Raw genomic sequence first — 23,160 nt, 5'->3', positions numbered from 1 at the left:
CGGTATCCATGCAAAGTCGTGAAAACCTAAAGAACCCCTAAAAATGTGAACTTAAATCGCGATTTATTTGAAAATCCCTCCGGCGATTTTTTTTTTTTATTTTTATTTGAAAATTTTGCCTATTAGGCGAAGGTCATTTTTTTATTAATTTTTTAATTAATTTCTCGTTAGAGACGAGCTTACTGACCAAGATGCTTTTTGAAAAAGGAAAGCCGACGATACGAACCCACACAATCACCACTGTGTGACATGCATGTTTCGCCTTTGGTTTAGGAAGGCTCCTCAGACACATCGACTGTGGGGCGGCTTCGCTATCCTCTAACTTATTTCCTCTTTCAAATGCAAGTTGTTTTTTTACAAAGTTGAATTTTTTGTTCAAATCTTTGTATGGCTTTCATGACAAACGCTTAGCGTCGCCTTTGAAAGTTATGAGTTTGGTTCTGAACACTAACACGCCGTGACAACACTTTTTTCCATGTGTTTTTCAAGGACGTGGTTCGTCGGCTTTCCTTTTTCAAAAAGCATCTTGGTCAGTAAGCTCGTCTCTAACGAGAAATTAATTAAAAGATTTTTTTTTGTTTCTTGTAAGTAAAGAATCTGCAAAAACTTTCCAGATCTAAGCTCTTTTCATTTAAATTTGGTTAAGGCACACCGTATAAGAGTTATATGAGTTTTATGAAAACCCAAGGAGTATTTTTTTTAATTTGGAAAAAACTTATTTTTTTTTAAATTAAAAAATATATATATTACTTATTACTTACAAATATATTTTTTCAATTTTTTGCATTTTTATGCTATGTTTATTGGTGTTTGACTTTTTTAAATAGTTAGAACATATGAACGCAGAAGATTTTTTCTGTAGAACACACCAAGCAATGCCTTATCTGCTTGCGCAAGTACCCGTGCTTCGGAACCGTACATAGGCACGGGCAGTATCATTGTTTTGAAAAGTGTTACTTTTGTTTGACGAGATGTAGTTTTATTCTTAAACTGCTTACTTATCCCAAAGTAGCATCTGTTTGCCAACACTATTCTTCTTGTTTCACAACTGATGTTGTTTTTTGTGCTTATGACGGTGCCGAGGTATTTTACTATCTCAATACTGTAGGTACCAACATTCACAGTAGTTGCGAGATACATGGATGCATTACGCATCGATACCAACAACTTTGTTTATCGCTTCCTTTACCAATAGACCCATGATGTCAATGTCGTCGGCATAAGCAAGCAACATATGAATGTTTGTATATATTATTCCACTTCTTTTGACCTTCTCATCTCGTATAACCTTTTCCAACAGGATGTTGAAGAGATCACACGACAGGCCTTCTCCTTGTCTGAAACCTTTTTGGTAATAAACTTTTCGGAAAGGTTCGTTCCTATTTTAACTGAGTAACCAGTATAAGTTAATGTCACCTTACAAAGCCGAAAGAGCTTTGCGGGGATACCAAAATCAGACATGAACGTATGGGGCTGTAGAAGCTGCTTTATAATCGACAAAAAGATGTTGATCTTTTCTAGAATTTTCCTCAAGGTAAATATCTGGTCAATGGTGGATTTGCCCGGTCTAAAGCAGTGGGGAGCGAAATCGCGACTTATTTTAAATGTAAATGTCTTCTAAAGTCATTACTAATCCAAATAAATTTAATTTAAACAAGTAAGAACGGCGTTAAGTTCGGCCAGGCCGAACTTATTATACCCTCCACCACGAGTTGTATTGAAGTCAAATGGAACAATTAGTTTCCTTTCGTTTATGAAGAAGACTAAATACCACATTTCAGAAAGTTCAGTAAAACAATGTGGCTAACCTTCAAAATACCGAAATTCGGGAGATACCGTTCCATATCAAAACCTCGATCTATACCTAAAAATTTCTGGCGGAAAGTTTTTAGAATCAAAATAGACTAAATACCAAATTTCTGATATTTCGATAAAACCTTCAAAATACCGAAAATCAAGAGGTATGCTTCTATGGGTATATAAGAACCTGCGGACCTATACTGATAATTTTCTACTGGAATATTTTATAACCCCATGGAAAACTAAAAAACAAATTTCAGTCTTTCGGTAGGATATTGACGTAACAACCTTCAGAATTACGAAAATCGGAAGGTACCGTTCTATGGGGGCTATATCGAAATTTGTACCTATACGGAAGAATTTCCGTCGGAAAGGCTTTTACCTCCAACAAAGACTAAATACCAAATTTCAGCCATTTCGGTGGGTTGCTGTGGCCACAACCCTCAAATACCGAAAATAGGCAGATACCGTTTTATGGGGGCTATACTAAGGAGTGGACCTATACTGACAAATTTCATTTGGAACGTTTAATACCCCCAACGAAGACTAAAACCAAATTTCAGCCATTTCTGAGGAATATTGAGGCCACAATGCCACCGTGGTGCAATGGTATGCAGGCCCGCCTTGTACGCAGAAGGTCGGGGGTTCGCTGCCCCGGCCAGGCAACATCAAACATTTTTCAACGGTGGCAAAATACCCCTCAGTAATGTTGGCGACATTTCCTGAGTATTTCAGCCTTGAAAAAATTCTCCACAAGTGGTGTCTTAAGACACGCCGTTCGGACTCGGCGATAAACAGTAGGTCCCATATCATTGAGGTAAATATGAATCGGGGTGCACTCATTGATATGAGAGAAGTCTCCCTTGTCCCGTATGGGATGTTGTGGAACAATGTATTTTTGTTGAGGCCACAACCTTCAAAATACCGAAAATAGGGAGGTACGATCTACGGGGGCTAAATGAAAGCGTGGGCCTATGCCGACAACCTTCATATAGAAGGTTTAATACCCCAAATGAAGACCAAATACCAAATTTCAGCCATTTCGATGGGCAATTGTGGATAAAACCTTCCAAATACCGAAAATTGGGTGGTACCATTCTATGGGGGCGATATCAAAAAGTGGACCGATATAGCTATTTGCCATCCTAGGAACAATAGAAACTTCCATACCAAATTAGGAACGGAAGGAAGAACGGTGTTAAGTTCGGCTGGGCCGAACTTGTTATACCCTCCACCACCTTTCGTGTATGACTTAATACCAAATTTCAGCAATTTCGGTAAAACAATGTGAGGCACGTCGATCTATACCGACAAATTTCTGACGGAAAGTTTTTAGACTCAAAGAAGAATAATACCAAATATTTCGGTAAGAGAATGTGGCTAAAACTTAAAAAATACCGCAAATCAAGAAGTACGCTTCGATGGGAATATAGGAATACCTGGACCTAAACTGATGATACTGTTCTGGAATATTTTATAACCTCTTGGAAGACTAAATAACGAATTTCAGTCATTTCGGTGGGATATTGATCGAAACGTGGACCTATACCGACAGACATGTACCTAGGGAACAGTTTTATATCACCATTTTGGTGGAATATTGAGGCCACAACGTTCAAAATACAGAAAATCGGGAGGTACAGTTCTATGGGGCTATATGAAGTCGTGGACCTATACCGACAAATGTAAGGGGGAAGATTGAGTACCCCCAACGAAGTTTCAATACCAAATTTCAGCTATTTTGCGGTAATATTTAGGCCACAACCTTCGAAATACCGAAAATCGGGAGGTACAGTTCTATGGGGGCTACATGAAGGCGTGGACCGATAACGACAAAATTCAGGGGGAAAGTTTTATACCCCCAACGAAGACTATGGACCAAATTTCAGCCATTTCGGTGTGATAATGAAGCTAAAACCTTCAAAATACCGAATATCGGGAGGTACCGTTCTATGGGGGCTATATGAAGGCGTGAACTTATACCAACAAATTTCAGGTGGAAAGTTCTATACACCCAACGATAACTAAATACCAAATTTCAGCCATTTTGGTTGGATAATAAAGCTAAAACCTTAAAAGTACCGCAAATCGGGAGGTACCGTTCTATGGGGGCTATATCAAAACGTGGACCGATATATCCCATTTTCAATACCAACCATCCTGCAAGTAATAAAAAATTGATTTCAACAGACGGATATGTTTATACCGATGAATATTTCGATGTGTTACAAACCGAATGACACATGAAATTATACAGTCCATATTATGGTGGAGGGTGTAATAACTGCGTAAACGTTGTTTTGTTGATGGTTCACAAAACAAAGAGAAATTGACACCAACTTTAAAGTCTAATGTTCATGACTGGTATAATGCCACACTGATGGGGTCCAATAATTTCATTAACCATTTGCTTTAGTCGCTCACATAATAGCAGGAGCAGACTTATGCCCCTGTATGTAGAGCAGACTGGACATAGGAAGCTCAGGTTCCAATCGTAGGGTATGCGTTCTTCCTGCCAGATGGGTGTGATGCACACACCTTATCAGCGTGTCGCTTTTGGTTTGGAAGAGCTCGGCTGGTAGGCCATCGGCTTCTGCTGCCTTATTATTCTTCAGCCGAATTTTTCTCTTCTTTAGCAGCACACTTCTGGTCATAACATGGAATCCTTGGTGGAGGTTTCTTGTATCCGAGTATGGTTTTTGCTGCTGTTTGCATGGAGTGGGCAATATTTTGCTATTGTGGTAATATGTTATCGGGACGAGGAGTGCTTTCAAACAGCAATTGGGCTAGTTGAATGGAATATGCTGTGGCTATCAGTTATATTTGTTATGATCGTGCACGTACCTTTGCTGCTTTTGGAAACAGTAGTACATACAACCCCATCGATGAATGTCTTCCATCTATCCCATCGATATCAATTTGATTTTTTGTTTTCTGGTCTGATGACAGCAAGGTGCCCTTATGAATATCGAGATGCCTATATCTGGTACTGCTAACTACCAAGTTTTTACCGCTGCGAAGTCTTTCAGCATCATTCACTTTTCAAATGTTTCCCGACTGTTGGGCCAAAGATACTCTCCTTTCCAATTTTGGCATTAAAATCAACTAGAATAATTTTGATGTTATAAGCAGTACATCGGTCATATATTTCTTCTAAGCGCTCGTAAAATATATTTTGGTTTCTTCATCCTTGTCTTCGGTTGGAGGATGAGCGCAAATAAGGCTAATGTTGAACAATTTTTTTTTATCCGTATTGTAGGAAGTCTTTTATTCACTTTTAACCTCCTCATGCTTTGTGTCATAGCAGCTATAATATAGTGCGTCACCTTTAGGTGTTGTTGTGACGCCTTTCCCAGTCCATTGTATTTCCAGAATGGCGGTTAAATCGGCCTTGTACGTGTCAAGTACATCTGCCAGTGCTTAAACTGCACCTTCTCTACAAAGAGTGCGAACATTCCAAGTGCAGACTCGCAGATCATGATTTTTAAAAGGTTTACGGTGGTCGTCAACTTTAGTAGGATGCTTTTTTCTAGGGATGGGTTACTAACCCGACGCCCAAACCCAAGTTTTTATTGTTCTTATTGGTGTACGCGCTTCACATTTTAGCTCACTACCTTTAACGTGTGTTAAGGGCGGCTCTCAAGGTGACACCACAAGGAGGTCAGTGTGCTTGCGATGAGAAAGTACCAAGATAAATCGTAGGCTTTGTCATATTAAAGCCGGTCAGGCTAGATATCTTTCATCTCCTGTGTCGCCCGGTCCGACCTATGTATAAGGTTATAGATGCATATCGATTTGAAAATTTTATTTAAGGTAGTGTTTGTGATCCCTTTTTCAATTACATAACGTTTTTCGTGACAGGTCCAAAATTCCTATAAGAATGGTCCGAAAGCTTTAAAAAAATCCTATGTTGACCAACTAACATTGCTGTAGAGCACGACAGCGACAGAGTGACTCACAAACATACATATATGAAATCAGTCCCTCTGACAATAATTCGATTAAAAGCGTATTGAAATATAACTAAATTGAACTGCTTCTCATCTTAGTGTACATTTAAAATGCACTTCTAACACATGCAAAATGAATTCATTTCATTTGCAACAACAAATTATTCATCTGTAGAGGATGGAAAAAATAGTACAAAGCAAAGAAAATTACTGAATTTTAAATACATTGTTGCTTTGCAAAGTCTTTGTCGGAACTTCAAGGAATAAGTATAATTCGGTACAAAATTTATTCAAGACAAGTTTTGAAATAACGGCATTGGATGTTGTTTCTCTTTCTTTCTTTTTTTAGGTTTTTGCATAATTTCAGACATTTATGTTATGCAAATGGCAAAATGCAACATTCCTAGTCAGGAAAATGAAAAATACAAGCTATGAAATTGGACTTACAGAGCATAAACAGACGTTTGTTATTCGGATAATATTTGGCCATAAAGAGTATTGTCTACAACACTTCAGGAACAGATGAAGTGATACTTGCCGGATGTTGTTTAACCATTTGCTTTGGAACACTTCATTTCTTTTGTTCTTGTTTATTATGAAGTTTAACAGAACTCGCCAATGAATACTTAGTAGCAATATTATTCCTTGCTACTGTCATTGTGTTTAACACTTTCAAGTTTGTATTTGCTTGCACACATTTCAATTCATGCATTTATAATGTTCTACCAACACATTGACGTTCAATACTACTTGTATCTTCATAGACATACATGTCTTTTGGCATTTTCTTCTACACACAACCGTAGAGCAAAGAAGATATTAGCAATGCCTTTGGAGCGTATTGAGAATATGTATGTCTATGTGTTTGTTTATCATTTGTAAAACCAAAATCTCTCATTTATTGACATATTCAAATGCAATTTGTATCTGAATTCACAAATAACCACATTAATTAAGTTTGCTTAAAAGCCAGCAATGCAAGTGCTAATGTTAGCTTATGTGAAAAAGAAATTGTCAATCATAGAAAGGAAAGCTTAGTAGTGATTTGCAGACATAATCAATCAACGACGGAAAGATATGGCATTTCATATGAAAACTTTAGCTGAGATATAAGAGAATAAGATAAGGGGCGTGCGGTTAGGAGTGGGGTTTACGTAATTTGTGCATAAGGCAAAGAAGAAGATTGAACAGCGACAAAGCGGATGTAGGGTTAGGTTAAGTTGGGTTGGGTTGAAAACATTGGCGAGAAATCGTCACTTATCCTAATGGACATACACTTAAGCCAGAGTATGCCTCTTGTGCGCTCTAGATTATATTTTTTTGTGCCCTTAACAAAATCCCTTATGTGTTTTAGTTAATTTACCATTTTTATTGATTCAAATCCGGCCAAAGACCACTTGGAAAAGAAGCCTGATGAATTAAGTAGAGAGCAGCGGCACTAGCTGGAATGAAATTAAATATATTGCGAATGATAGAATAGCTTGGAAAAACTTTGTAAAGGCCCATCGAACGTTCATCGAAATAATGGTTTTAGACCACAAGTATGGTTGGACGAAATCGGTTTCAGAAAATTTGGAGCCGATTTAGCAATGTCCGTCCGTCTGTCTGTCTGGCTGGTGCGCACGATAAATCTAGAAGAGATGAACCGATTTAGTCCAAAATTTGGTTTTGGTAATATTTTGTCCAAACTTAGTTTAAGTTGGAAAATGGGCCATATCGGTATACTCTTTAAGGTACCTCCCCCACAAAAGTTCAAAAATTTTAGGAAAAATTGTGCGCGATAACTCTTAAAGGTAGTAACCAATTTAGTCCATACTCTACACATTGTGAAATTTCTACCAGACATAGAAGAGGTTCCAATATAGACACTATTGGTCCACTCCTTCGGGTACCTCCCACACAAAATTGCGGAAAAGTTCAGTTTTTTTTTCAGGGGCAAGTCCATACTTCTTGAAAAAATAGCCCGAGAGTTGTACAAAACCCCTACGGCATCTAATGGCTGGAGAGCACGATAACCATCGAACTAATCAACTGATTTTGTCCTTTGGGTACCTCCTCCACAAAAGTTTAACATTTGTTTCTTAGTGCAGTGTAGTGTCTGCTCGAAGAAATGTATACCGATGCTGCTCTTCGTGGTCATGTTTACAGCGATGTTATGTTTTCCGTGGACAAGTCCATGCTTCCTGGCATACTGGTCAAATAGTTATAAGATGACCCACTAAATTGACTAGTGGGCGCTATATCTCTCGAAAATATATGACTCCAAAAATGAGATCCACTTCTATAATGGAGTACTTCGTTCCATTCCTTCAAGTACATCCTCCGCAACACTTTTGAACTTTAATCCTAGTCCACATTTTTGTCGACAAATTCAAATGTCAAAAAATGTAACGTGACAAATTGATCACATACATAAAACCAACGACAGCGCTGCCAAACTACCACAACAACATTACAACCGGCCAACGGAGAACAGCAAAGCCCCACTACCCAACAGCGTCACAACCTGCCAATCCATACTAACTGTTGGGTTCGCTTGCGTTTCAGTGGGATGTGTGTGTTACAGTGCAATTTTAGGCAAGCGACAGCATAACAACTGCAGAGTAATTCTCAAATGCTCTGTGCGACTGTACACACTAATATTCCAGTTTCGTTGGTGAAAGACAGGCTTGCTACTGCAGGGAGCCAGCCATACGGGCTTGATTACAGTTGTGTGTTCGTGGTCCGCCAACCGATACGGGAGTGTAGAGAGGTTGGGAAGTATTTTTGAGAGCTACCCCTTTGCGCGGTGGCTAATACATTCACTCCACCTCCGGGTGTTGTTCCACTCCACCTTCGAGTGTTGTTCCACTCCACCTTCGGTTGTTGTTCCACTCCACCTTCGAGTGTTGTTCCACTCCACCTTCGGTTGTTGTTCCACTCCACCTTCGGGTGTTGTTCCACTCCACCTTCGGGTGTTGTTCCACTCCACCTCCGGGTGTTGTTCCACTCCACCTTCGAGTGTTGTTCCACTCCACCTTCGGTTGTTGTTCCACTCCACCTTCGAGTGTTGTTCCACTCCACCTTCGGTTGTTGTTCCACTCCACCTTCGGGTGTTGTTCCACTCCACCTTCGGGTGTTGTTCCACTCCACCTTCGGGTGTTGTTCCACTCCACCTTCGGGTGTTGTTCCACTCCACCTTCGGGTGTTGTTCCACTCCACCTCCGGGTGTTGTTCCACTCCACCTCCGGGTGTTGTTCCACTCCACCTTCGGGTAGTATAGTGTAGAATTTGACTAAGAACTAACACTACTAACGACGACCCGAACAACCGAGCCGAGTGCTGAATCACCGAGTGGCACTATACGAACACCGAGTGGCTGAACAGCTACAACACGAATCACCGAGTGGCCGAACCCCGAACACGGAATCACCGAGTGGCCGAACACATACGAACTCCGAGCGTCCGAACATTTACAGCACGAATCACCGAGTTGCCGAAGCCCGAACACGGAATCACCGAGTGGCCGAACACCGAATCAGCGAGTGGGCGACCACATACGAACCCCGAGTGGCCGAAAATCTACAACACGAACCACCGAGTTCCCGATTATCTTCAAATCACCTACTACAGAACAACAAATCATCGAGTTCCCGATTATCTTCAAATCGCCTACAACCGAACAGCGAATCACCGAGTTCCCGATCATCATCAAATCAATCGCTGAATCCAAGTTGCCGATCCCCCAGCCAATTATCCTTCTTATCGTATTTAAACATCAGTAGATTATAAATTAGTTTTACATCAATAAAAATCCGATTTAACCCCCAGGAAAGGGGGATTACTCGTCTTATTATTCCGTAAGGTTTAGTGGGTCCTTATGGCGACCCTGGACACGACTAAGTCTACCCCAGCGTACGACAAAACCACGTTACAAACGATAACCGCCTCCCCCTATCCGCCGTTGGGGACGCGCCTAGTAGGTGAACTCGACGCGCCTTGTAGTTTACTTTTGCAGCTGCACTGAAGATTAAAATGTTGTTATTCATTCTTTTTACTGATTTACTGGTTTCTGCAGTTTCGAACTCAATGTATCTTCTTTAAATTGAGATCACTTATCCATATTCACAACATGACCTGTCAACGAAGTTGTAGTAGGTTGATGACATAGTTCGAAATACACATCGATATGTCTGTCAGTAGAAAAATGGCGATATATGCCCACGTTTTTATATTTCAAAGTAGTATTCTCTAGGAATATAAAACATACTTGCCGGAAATTTTCGTTACGTTCTGATGTAACACCCACAGGTTTTGGCCACATTATCAATATCTAAAATTAATAAATATTAACGAAAAAATATATCTAACATCTAGCATTTAGTAGTCTTACATCTGGGTAGTAAAACTGTCGATATCGGTCGTCACTTTAATATAGCCCCTATAGACCGGTACCGACAGCTTCAGTGTGTTTTGAACGTTTTTTTCACATTAACGACTAATTCTTTCATAGCAGGGTTTTTGATTTGTGATAAGTTTATGCATGTATATGAGTAGTGTTGTGGAGTATATCATTGTAGGTCCTATCTCGACTATGACCTTTGATTACTCGTTTGATTTCGTGATGCTATATCAAATTGCATTTTCATTTTCAAAACGACCAAAGTTCGGGTTTTTGATAGAGGTATGAACAACAGAGTGCCTAATAATTCCGTTGGTATATCCAATCGACACAATCTACATTAAATAGTCTTCAATTATGCATATGTCATAAGGATAGCTTTTGGGCGCATTTTTTCCATCTTTCGGACAAGTTTTGTGGAAAGTATGGAGAGAAAATATTGCTTTGTATCGGAGGCTGCAAAGATTGCCTGCAATAACAATCTGGATTTAAAATGCATTTCGCTCATTTACTCAAAGAGTGACACATCTCATAAAATCAAGTTTAGAGAAAAACGCGTTTTAAGTTGTCGATTGAAATTTGACTTCCCAACATAAAAAAGTTATTACACAAAAAAAAAAACTAATTGGACCATTTCTTGTAAAGAGCTAGCCAGATATCAGTGCTAAATTTCTGTGCAAGATTAAGCATGATTTGAAGTGTATCATAACCTCAAAAACCTTTTTTGACGATTTATGCCAAAGTCCTAGCAAATAACTTGTAACTCGTTGAGTTTTAGAGATATCAACTTGGAAATGTGAAACAATTAGAAGTCGTAGAAAAAGTAGAAATTGCTAACTCAAAAATCCCATTTTTTGAGTTATGCCACTCTTTGAGTAAATGAGCGATATATGCACGAAAATTGTTTGACGCTTTGGGGCCATTATGTTAGATAGTATGGACTTTTTTATAAAATGTTTCGTTATAAAAGAATTACAAAGACTACTTTTGTAAAAATTTCAAAACGAGCATTGTGCAGGACTTCAGTAAAACTTTAAAAATGTTGTGGGGGAAATACTCAAAGAAGTCCTCTTATATAGTCCATCATCGACCTTGATTTTGAGAGAAATGTTACGATGCCCATGGGTTAGACCAATAACATTCATTCCATTTGATTGTTATTGTGCAAATGGTCATTTTATTTCGTTACCGTAGCCTTAAAGCGATTTGACAGGAAGTATGGACTTATCCACAACAACATCATTCTAACTAGATCGGTGAAAACTTCCAAACAATCCAACAACAATACTGGGTTTCAGTAAAAATTTACATATTCCTGAAGGTGTTATCCTACAAAGAACTTATTGGGCCTTTATACATGTTTGGAACTTTTTGATTATCAGACTTTTTGCCTTTATCTCAGGAAATATAAACTAGCCCACCAAAAATATCACATCATTGTAAGCAGGACTAAAAAGACTATTTTCGGTAAAAATTCAAAAATGATTTTAGGAAACCCGTTAACTGCATTTTATAACAAATAAAAAAATTATCCGTGGATTTTGCCGAAGGAAGTATACCCTCAAGCTGTGTGAGTTCAAACTATCATCTATAAACTGATCCAATACCTGCTACATAATCAAAATTATGTATTTAGGGCGATTACTGTAAGGAGGTTCCTTTAGGAAGGGACCTACATAATATATTTTTAAAGTGATGTTATTTTGGGATTCACTCCTTTCGATCTATACCGCGCCCACTAGTCATTTCAGTAGGTCTTCGTAGGATTTAAAGAATTTGGACCATTATATCAGGCCTCTTGGTTTTGCCTACGGAGAACATAATATTGCTGAAAACAGGACCAATAGGAGAACCTTCGGTAACAATTTCCAAAGGATCATGAAACCGACCTTAAACTGCACATAAGCAGAAAATGTGGAAAATTTGGGATGGAGGTACCTAGTGATATTGTCTGATATAGATCCTCTATTGCGATGTGTTATTTTATTATCAAAATTTATTAACTATAGTTGGTTTAAAGGCTGAAACTATTAAAACGCATAAACTGCATTTCGGCGAAGTTGTTTTAAGTTTAGAGGGAACGGTACCCGAAGAAGTGGATCAATATCCATTTACGAACTTTATCTAAAACTTGCAGACATATTACGATGTGCAAAGTTTGGACTAATGCAGTATCCGGTTCGATAGATCTCGTTTTTTACAGTTTTCGAACCATTTTCTGAGGAAGTGTGGATTTGCCGCAGAAAACAACTTGTACCGTCATATTTGGGGCCGATAGTAGAAATAGTTGCGAAAAATTCATAGCGATTCGAGAACTGATCTTAAACTGCACTTGTCCAAGCTTTTTGAAATTGTGTGTGGCAAATACCCTAAGATGTTCATGTTTGAACCGGACCTATGCGTGGTGCACATATTACGATGTGCAGAGTATGGACCAAATCGGTTACTGCTTTCAGAGCTATCGCGCCTACGATTTTAGCGAAAACATTTTTAACTTTTTTTTTATTTTGCCTTATTACGGCGAAGGTCATTTATAGTGATATTTATTTAATTAATTCTCTTTCGAATTGAGATGTTTAGACCTAAGAGATACATTGAAAAATTAGAAGCCTACCGAAGTCCCACGCATCCAACCATTATGCTACGTTTCACGGGTGGTTAGGCCGACCTTCAGGCATATTAGGATGCTGTTTTTGTGGCAAACGAAGGCAACGCTTGGTAACTAGTATGTATACGCAATTCATTTCGTGGGGGAGGTGCCCCTCAGGAGTAGACCAATATGATATTCGCACTTAAACTAAATTTGGACAAAATATTACGAATCCAAAATTTTTTATCTAATCTGTTATCAGCTGGAGAGTTATCATGCGCTCAAGCCAGACTGACAGACGGATGGAAGTGGCTGACTCTATTCCAAACTGTATGAAAAAGATTTCGTCTAAAGCCATTATTTCGATGAGGCAGTTTTTGGTCAGATGAAATTGTAATATGGTTTAAAAGAGGATAATCCGAGGCATCTTTCTGCGAATACGACGCACAGTGGTCGAAATCACTGATCTAGCGGCGCAAAATTAATAACTTGGAAACGAATGGAGATATCTTTCTGAAATTTTGCATAAACTCAGTCTGTGTCCGTGGGTAATAATGTGCTAAATTTGAACAACATCGGCTAATATTTTAGTATAGCTCCCATATAACGGTACCTCCTGATATTCGGTATTTTGAGGATTTATTCCATCCTTTCCTTCCAAATTAGTTGTAATTTGTACTTAGAGTTTCTAGTGATCACTAAACCTTAAATGGAAAATACTAAATTGGTTGATTGGAAGAAAATCCAAACTTTCCACACCAAATAAGCTATTGATATACAATCAAACATTGAAACCAATATGGTCGTATGGTGCACAACAAAATATTAATACAATCCAACTTTTCCAAAATAAAGTTCTCAGGTGCACCGTAAACGCACCTTGGTATATCCGAATGACCGATTTACATCGAGATCTCAAAGTCAATTATGTTACTGATGAAATTAGATCCACTGCAACAAAACACAACATTAGATTGAGAGGTCATAAAAACACTGAAGCATCAACTCTTGCTGATCAAGATGGAAGAAGGAAGAAGCCGTTCGATCTAGTTCGAAATTAAAATATTCCTTTGAGTATATGGTAAAATTCAAATTTCCTTTACAATTCTATCGAAAAAAAAAAAATAAAAAATATTTTTACAAGCACATTCACGATTTTTGGTACATGGGTTAAGAAAAAATCGTGGTTTCAAATCTGTTCGCGTTCACAAAATTGGATGCTGCACCCAAAAGTTATGGGGGGTTTTATTCCCTTATAAAGAAAAAATATTTAAAAATTCCCTTTGTGGTATAATACCAAAATGTATATATAAATCGGTAACAACATTTAATATCTATCCGAGGACGCCTAAATATTTGCTAAATTTATTTTCATTTTCGCGGAAAATCAAAAAATAATGAAGGAATCTTTGAGTAAATTTTATTTATTCTAACTCAGAGTCCATAAAAATCTCTAAAAAATAAATTAAAAATACGTGCAGAATCTAGACAATGTCCAAAACAATGTGAGACCAAAATTTTATAGATTAGGATTTTAAATTGCATATTGCAGCTACAACAAAAGACAAAAGTTTATTGTTGGAACATTATTTCAAGAATATATTTTTTGGTTTAATACGAAAAATTTGAGAAAATTTTTTGGGAGTTATTCTATTACTTCGCTAAATTTCCAAAAAAAAACCTGAATTATTTTGCTAAAACCTCTTCAAGGGGAATAGTTTATCATTGTGAAAGTATATTTGCTTAGTGTGATAAGCAATAGAATTAGGAAATAAAGAGTGATATTGATATTACAATCAAAGAAAAAACATAAGAGTTAAAAACCGTATAACGCGCGAAATAGTTAATATCAGTTGAGGCGCATGTGCTTTTCGCATAGAGCGAGTGAAGCTCTGTCAATATGTTTGCATTTTTCCATGTTTCATTCAGCGACCAAAGTGTGCCATCAGTTGCATCTTACTATACCAAAATGCTTCATGTGGGTAAAAATAACGCGATGTTCATATGATTATAAGGCGCATCCGATTTCTGTGACCCCCTGTTAAAAATACGTCAATAAGACAAATTTTATACAGATTCGTCAAGAACCGCGGATGTGCTACCTAAATCTATTTTTGGTTAAATACGAATACTACTCCCGAATCTCTGTAATTTATTACACACCTTTTTGACAAATATTATAATCGCGTATAAAGGATTCCATTTATGTAAAAAATTTTAAGGGAAATCGCGGTTTAGTATGCGGATTAGTCAAAATAAATTTTTGCTTATTTTCCTATTTCCAGGGTATCTATATCAGCGGTTTTAGTGGATGGATTCGATCGCGGTAAGGCTCATTATATCCGGCGCGGAAAAAAACTAAAATCACGCGGGGTTCAAGGGTACCTGAGTCACAGTTGTAAATTTTGAAGCCAAAAAAAGGGTTTTAAAGAAAATTTACGCACCAAAAATTCGACTTTGGACTCCTATTACTAGTGAGCTATACGGAGCACACTCATGAGATATACATCAAACGACGTGAAATCACGAGTTTTACAATCCAAGAAATAGTTTAGGTCATTATCTGGTTGCGCCCTCCAATTATAAGAAAAATTCAAAAAACCCCGATTTCAAAACTTCAAAATGTCAGCATCGATTTAAGGGGGATGCACTGTATATATCGAGAAGTCATACATTAGAACCATGTTGCCCAAGGGGTATTCTTCAATTCTTTCTTTGAGCTCAGGTCTGAATTTTCCCTGGTTTGACCAGAAATCAAGAAAAACCACAAAAAAACTTGCTAACTTCAACACATTTTTACCAATTTTTTAATATTACCACCAACACAGCTTCCACGTAACTTATTTATTATGGTCTATATTATGAGACCCCGGCTAAAACACTTCAATTAATATAATTATATTCATATTATATAAAATATATTGACAGTTCGCGACTTATTAAATGGTGAACCTCAACTTCAACGATTGTAAAACATTTTTGAATATTACCATATGTATTTTTACATAAACATGTGAATTATCTAATTAGTTGTAAATTGCTTGTTAGTTGTATAACTAGTTGCAGTATTAAATAAATAAAGAAAAAAAAGAAAACTAAACCTTTACATCAAAAATTGTGGGTATAGGTCCACGTTTGGATATAGGCCCCTTTTAATGTACCTCCCGATTTTCAGTATTTTGGGGCTTTAAAGCTACATTTTCCGGCAAAATTATGTGTAATTTGGTATTTGAGGTTCCCAGTGGACACAAACATTCTCCACCAAAAATTGTGGACATTGTGGACGTTTTGATATTGTCCCCATATAACGGTACCTCCCAATATTCGGTATTGTTAGGATTTTGTCTACATTTTCAGACCAAATAAGCTGAATTTTGGCATAGGAGGTTCTCGTTGGTTATACATCTTCTCCACCAAAAATTGTGAACATAGGCCTACATTTTGATATAGCCCCCATATAACTGTACCGACAGATTGTTGATATTTTGAGGATTTAAGCTATTTTTTAAGACCATTTATCAGCAAGATTTGCAGCTATTTGCAGCTAAATTGTGGTTATTCGGAATCTAGGAAGTCCAAATTAATTAGTAAAAAAACATTGGACTGAACCTCAGTGGACCTTGGTAGTTACGCTCCATTCAACAAAAGTATATTCCACTAAAAACAAAAAAAAAAATTTTTGAAAATTTATTGCTACATAACTATGTAACTTCGGGCCCCAAACATTTTTTTTTAAATTTAACTTACACCCTCTCCTATCAATAAAAAATAAACTTTGTTTAGTTTTATTACGAATTTATTAAACAATTACAGGTTTTTAAAATCTGATGCATCAAAATTTCTTGCACTTGACAGTTAATAACTGAGTGAATATTTACTACAACAAAAAAGTGAAAACAAAATTTTAGTCAGCAGAGTCTCTGTAATCGATACAATGGAAAACATTTCGCAATTTTATACTTTGATTTTTTGACTTTCGCGCCTCTAGATCAATGGTTTCGACCAGTGTACGACGTTTGGAATTTCGCTAAAATTTAGTGCATGAGGAAATAAATAAGTAAAAAAGTATCAGTCGGCTTTGCCGACAGAGAAATACCTTCAGCCTACTGAAACGTGCATCTACAGACAGATCGAATTTATTCAGGGTCTTTTCAGAATTTTGTGGTAATTTTTGGACATTTGAACTTGCCGACAAAAATGTCGATTAGGATTAAAACTCAAAAGTGTTGCGGGGGAGGTACTTAAAGGAATGGACGGAAGTGGATCTTATTATGGGAATCATGTCTTTTCGATAGATATTGCGCCCACTAGTCATTTAAGCGGGTCATCGTATAACTTTTGGACCAGTATGCCAGGAAGCATGCACTTGTCAACGGAAAAACATATAATTGCTGTAAACAGAACCACAAAGAACTGCATCGGTATACAAACGATCTTCGAACAGACCCTAAACTTCACTTAGACACAAATGTTGAACTTTTGTGGGGGGAGGTAACCTATGCAGAGGACCAATATGGCCATTTTAGGAGTTAAACTAAATTTGGACAAAATATTAGGAGATCCAAAGTTTGGACCAAATTGGTTGCCATGTTCAACATATATAGTGCACACAATTTTAGAGAATTTTTTAAATATGGGGGAAAGTACCGGAAGTTGCGTATTGCTCATCTTCAAACTGAAACTAAAATTGCTCTTCAGACACTAAAAATTGTACCGTAGAGGTTTTTTACAATTTTCGGGCTATTTTCTCAAGAATTTGTCCCTGAAAAAACTTTTAGCGTCGTAATTGAAGCAGCGAAAGCAAGTTGCTTCATCAAAAATCAAAGTGATTCGAGAGCAGGCCTTAAAGTGAACTTTTTCTTTCGGAAGGTACCCTAAGGCTTGGACCGATTGTGTCCATATTGGAACCTCATTTATGTCTGATAGAAATTTCGCGATGTGCAAAGTATGGTCACTCCCTTCGAGAGTTATCGAGCGCACAATTTTTCCGAACATTTTTGAACTTTTATGCGGAGGTACCTGAAGGAGTGTACTGATATGGTCTTGCTTGGACAAAATATAACAAATGCCAAATTTTGGACCGAATCGGTTGATCCGTTCGACAGTTATCTTGCGCTCCAACCACTGCACACGCTGCCATAGGGGGTTTTGCACCATTCAGGCTATTTTCTCAGGAAATATGAACTTGCCCCTGATAAAACTTGTACCGTCATAGAGGGGGCAGTGAATACAAGTTGTTACAACAAAAATCAAAGCGATTGGAGAGCAGGTCCTAAGCTGAACTTTTCCGAAATTTTGTGTTGGAGGCATCCGAAGGAGTGGACCGATTAAGTCCTTATTGGAACCTCATCTTAGTCTGATAGAAATTTCGCGATGTGCAGAGTGTGGATCCAATCGTTTACTTTCATTGAGAGTTTCTGTGCGCACATATTTTCCGAACATTTTCGAACTTTTGTGGGAGAGTTGCCGGAAGGAGTGGACCGTTATAACTCATCTTCGAACTTAAACTAAGTTTTGACAAAATATTACGAAAGTCAAATTTTGAACCGATTCGGTCCGATCCGTGCGAGAGTTAAAGTGCGCGCCAGCCAACCAGACAGGCAGACGGACATGGCTAAACTCCAAATTGTCTGAAACGGATTTCGTCCAAACATACTTGGGGTCTAAAACCATTATTTCAATGAGGAACATTTTGCCCGTATGAAAGTGTATATACCGTCGTGAGCATAAATGCTGTGGGTATGAAAATAGTAGGGAAGAGAACACTTAGAGAATTTTAAAAATTCGATCTCTTGACAGAATCAATTCTAGCTATGCGCTTAAAATCATCTATGTGTATTAAAGGGTTGGGTCTACTTGAACGAATTATTGACTTCGAACCAAAATCATGAGTTATATCCAAACACTGTATCCTTGAACATATATTTTATATATTTTTTATCGCCACACTTAATTTGCATCCTCTTTTATTGTTAAAAACTAACATTTGAATCTCAATTAAATACTTTCTTGTAAACAACATACTATACATTGCTAAAAAAAACTACTTGCTTTGTTAACATTCAAAGTTATTTTGTTCTTTCATTTTATTCAAATTTGCTTCAAAACTAAAAAAACAACGCAATTATCTACACTTAAGAATGGATTTAGTCTACTTTGTGTGTTGAATGTTGCCATTATTTTGCTATTTTTATTTGCAGTTTCGCTAAGTTTTATTTCGTTTTTGTGATTTTGTTCGCTTGTTTGTTTTCTCTTCTGTTTAATGTTAATTTTTAACATTTTGTCTGGTATGTTTGTAGAATTTGCTTTGTATAACACACTAGTAAACATTTAATAAATTTTAATACTTGCTGGCTTGCAATGAATTAATCTTAACTTTGTTTTATTCTCTTTTAGGGGTTTATAAAAATCTACAAACAGTTCTTCCCCCAAGGTGATCCCAGTAAATTTGCCTCGCTAGTATTTCGGGTATTTGATGAAAATAATGTAAGTTAATATTTGAGAACTGAATTTTGGGACCATTTTACGCACCACATTGCATGACTTGATAAACACACTCATATGAAAATTTTACCATAAAATCGTTCATTCTTCATAACAGATGACATCAGTTTTTTTATATTTTGGAATAATCTTCAAATATTATATTTATGATGGATACAAACAATATATACGAATTATAGTTAAAAAGTGAGATTAAGTTGTCTTACTTAAAAAAAAATTGAAAATAGATTTTTATTTTTTTAAATTTGTTTAATTATAATAAGGATAATTAATAATTAATTAATTAATAAGGATAATTATCCTTCATTTTACATCGTGCCGAATGAATACTGCATTGAAAAAACCAACACTCATTCGTACCGGTGTACTTTTATGGTCAACTTATTTAGACTTACTAACTTAGCTTTGGGTGACGCACAGTGGCGCCGCTTCCTTGTAAACGTGGACCAAAAAAGAAGCAGTTGACCTTGGATGCAAGTACTTATGAGGGCATAGGTATGAAAATTACCAACTTTGGTCCATATCGGATCAGATTTGGTTATAGCCCCCATATATATCTTTCCCCGATATATATCAATTTTAAGAGAATAGACTTCAAATGAAGTGTCTGATATTTTCTTAGGCCCCTACTAAGTTTAACCGATTTTGATAAAAGTCGGTTCAGATTTGGATATAGCATCCATATATATCCTTCCCCGATTTTGCAAAAATTGGTCAATTTTAATTGAATATCCTTCAAATTTAATATGGGATCTTTTCTTAGGTCCATGATCAGTTTTCTCGATTTTGACAAAAATAGGTTCAGATTTTGATATAATCCCTACATATCATTCTCCGATTTTGCTAAAACTCAAACTTAGTTTAAGTTCGAAGATAAGCCATATTGGTACACTCCTTCAGGTACCTCCCCCACAAAAGTTCGCAAATGTTCGGAAAAATTGGAAATACGATGGAATGGGAAAAGCGTCACAACAACACCTAAAGGTGACGCACTGTATTATAGCTGCAATGACAAAAAGCACCAGTTTGGTTGCGTATTTGTGGTTGGTCAGAGGTTAAAGAATCTGGTATGCAGATTCAACCCAGTGAATGAAAGACTTGCTACAATTTGGATAAAAGCAAAACTTTTCAACATAAGGACGAACAACCCAAAGATATATTTTACGAGCGCTTAGAAGAATCGTACGACCGTTGCTCTGCCTATGACATTAAAGTTATTCTAGGCGATTTTAATGCCGAAATTGGAAAGAAGGATATCTTTGACCCATCTAACAGTGGTATGAGGCTGATAGACTTCACAGCGGCAAAAAACATGGTAGTTAGCAGTACCAGATTTAAGCATCTCAATATTCATAATGGCACCTGTCTGTCTTCAGACTAAAAAGGAAGAAATCAAATCAAATAAAACGTAGCAAATTATGTACGAATAGACACAACACTAAAGTTGGACATCGGTAAGAGACAATCACAACAGATAGGCACAGAATATTTCACTCGTCCCGATAACATATCAGCACAGTGGCAGAGTATTATCCACTTCATGCAAACAGCCATACTTGAATACCAGATACCTCCACCAAGGAACCAATGGTATGACCAGGAAAAATGCAATCAGTAATAACGCGTAGCGCACAGGAGAGATATCGGGAGAAAATGGAAAAATTGAAAAGCGGGAGTGTGAACTGGTGGCTTTGGTTCAGGCACATAATCCTGTAAAGGCTAACAAGGTAATTTGTTAACTGTTACAGATAGTATGCTCAGGATATGGAAAGAGATTTTTTCCAAACTATTGGTAACCAATAGTTGCGGAGATGTTGAGGATACTACAGATTAAATCCTAGAAGATGGTATGTATACCGCCCGGCCAGATGAGTTAAGGACAGCAATAAACCGACTGAAGAATAGTAAGGCAGCTGGAGCCGATGATTTTCCAGCCGAGGCGATACGCTGATAAGGTGTATGTATCAGCAAATTAGCACAATCTGACACGAAGAACGTGTACCCTACGATTGGAGCCAGAGCATTCTACGTCCCGTCAATAAGAAGGAAGATAAGACTGTGTGCTCAAACTAGAGGCTTTAGACCTGGCAAATGCACCATTGACCCGATATTTACCCTGAGGCAAGAGATGTAGATCGCCTTCGACAGCACCCCAAGTTCAAAGGTATTCCAAGCCATGTCTGAATTTGGTATTCCTGTAAAGCTCAGTCGGCTTTGTAAGATGACTTTAACTGATACCCGGCCCTCAATTAAAATAGGATAGGATATCTCGGAAGAGTCCAATACCAAAAGAGGTTTCAGATGAGGAGACAGCTTTTCGGGCGATCTCTTTAACATCCCGCTGGAAAAGGTCTTGCGAAATGCAAACATCAAAAGAAATGGCACAATTTACACCAATAGCCACATGTTACATGCTTATGCTGACGATACCTTTAACAAGGTTGAAGGAGAATCTCGTGATGTGGGTCTGGCGGTAAACGGCGAATTAGAAAAGCTGCTTTTTTATATTTTCATTGAAAATTTGACACTTTTCAGAATAAACGCTCTTAATAATGAACGTCAGACCAGCTGATTTGTTTACAATGACTTCAAAAATTCAGTTTCCCAAAAAAATGGCAAAATTATCTCGTGCACATTTTCGTGCGAACATTTTTCACAACTTTCGACGAAGATAATTACGGCAGGAGTGATCGATCAAATTTAATCTCAGCGGCCAAATATCCGCGTAAATGTATAAAAAACACATTTGAATTTGAAAAACGAAATGAAAAACAGATAAGCCATTACATAGTCGATACGTCCGAAGATCAGCTTTACCACCAGTGAAACCGGGTAACGTAATTTGGTGACTATGTGGGTTCGAGTCTTTATGTCGATAAAGGACCATTCTGTGCACTATAAAAACTGGTTAAATGACACTCGCAAACGATGTTTCAAATTTGTTTAATAAACCTTCATTGCACATCGTGCCGAATGCGTACTGCGTTAAAAAATTAAGACTTATTCGTACCGATGGACTGTACGTAATTTGGTCTGTTTTTGAAGCAAACATTAATAGCGGTGGACTTTTGGCTTTTTATAAATTTTTAGTGCTTTATATGCAAAAGTAAGCTAAAACAAAGAATTACACAGTAGCATTCGGATATAGCGAACATCGGTTATCAAAAACTACGTTTATAAACAAATTTTTGTGTTCCCAAAGATTTTTTCTTAACATTTCTACACACATTCAACATCTTAAAATAACCACGATTATAACGAACACCAATTGTCCCCGGCAAGTAGAATGTCTTACAATTTGGTTAGGATTTACACGTCAACTTTTAAGCACAAGCGGATAGCGACGTTTATAATGAACGCGACGCGTTCATAATGAACGCCGGATATAACGAACAGACTTTGTTGTTCCTACCCCCCATTCTTATTTTATTTATCCCAACCCAATGAACGCGGCCAAAAAACGGTTATAATGAACTAAAATATTGATCTGCCAAATGATTTTCATACACATTGATATGTTTTAAATATTGATTCGCGAAGAGACCTTTATAAATATTATTTTTTGAAAGGGCCAAATAAACCGCGCAACCGTAGTTAAAACGATTTACAAATATAATTAAAAAAATTTTAACCCCGACACGACTGTACATTTTGACAACACATGGTGAATATTTATAGTTCAAGTCGCATGCTTTTTGTGTTTAATATTTTATTCGCCAAACCAAAAATAAAAAAAAACTATTTTTTCTGCAAGGAGGGAAACTTCAAAAAATCGCACCTTGGTATATTATGTTGTTGATTCAGAACCCTTTTCTGAAGATATTCCCGGTGACAGAATTTCAGACAAAGTTGGACAATTTTGAGAAAGTCTAATGTATAAAACTATAATTTTGTCAGAAAAAAATCATAGATTGTAGCCTATATAAGGATTTTTT

The 23,160-nt window shown here is 37.2% G+C and overlaps 1 protein-coding gene across 8 annotated transcripts in view; it reads left to right on the top strand.

The window, feature by feature from the left end:
* The window catches only part of LOC141398572 (frequenin-2), a 258,760-nt gene that overhangs the window by 220,681 nt on the left and 14,919 nt on the right, over positions 1 to 23,160 (top strand). For all 8 annotated transcript variants that reach the window (XM_073975962.1, XM_073975955.1, XM_073975956.1 and 5 more), the window contains one exon: positions 19,118 to 19,207. In XM_073975962.1, the coding sequence (XP_073832063.1) occupies positions 19,118 to 19,207 (90 nt within the window). The remainder of the gene's footprint in view (positions 1 to 19,117; positions 19,208 to 23,160) is intronic.

The sequence above is a fragment of the Musca autumnalis genome, unplaced genomic scaffold, assembly GCF_047663935.1.
Source record: "Musca autumnalis isolate F117 unplaced genomic scaffold, ASM4766393v1 scaffold_3, whole genome shotgun sequence".
Lineage (NCBI taxonomy): Eukaryota > Metazoa > Arthropoda > Insecta > Diptera > Muscidae > Musca > Musca autumnalis.
Note: the sequence above shows the minus strand (reverse complement) of the source record. Positions and strands in the feature narration are given on the sequence as shown.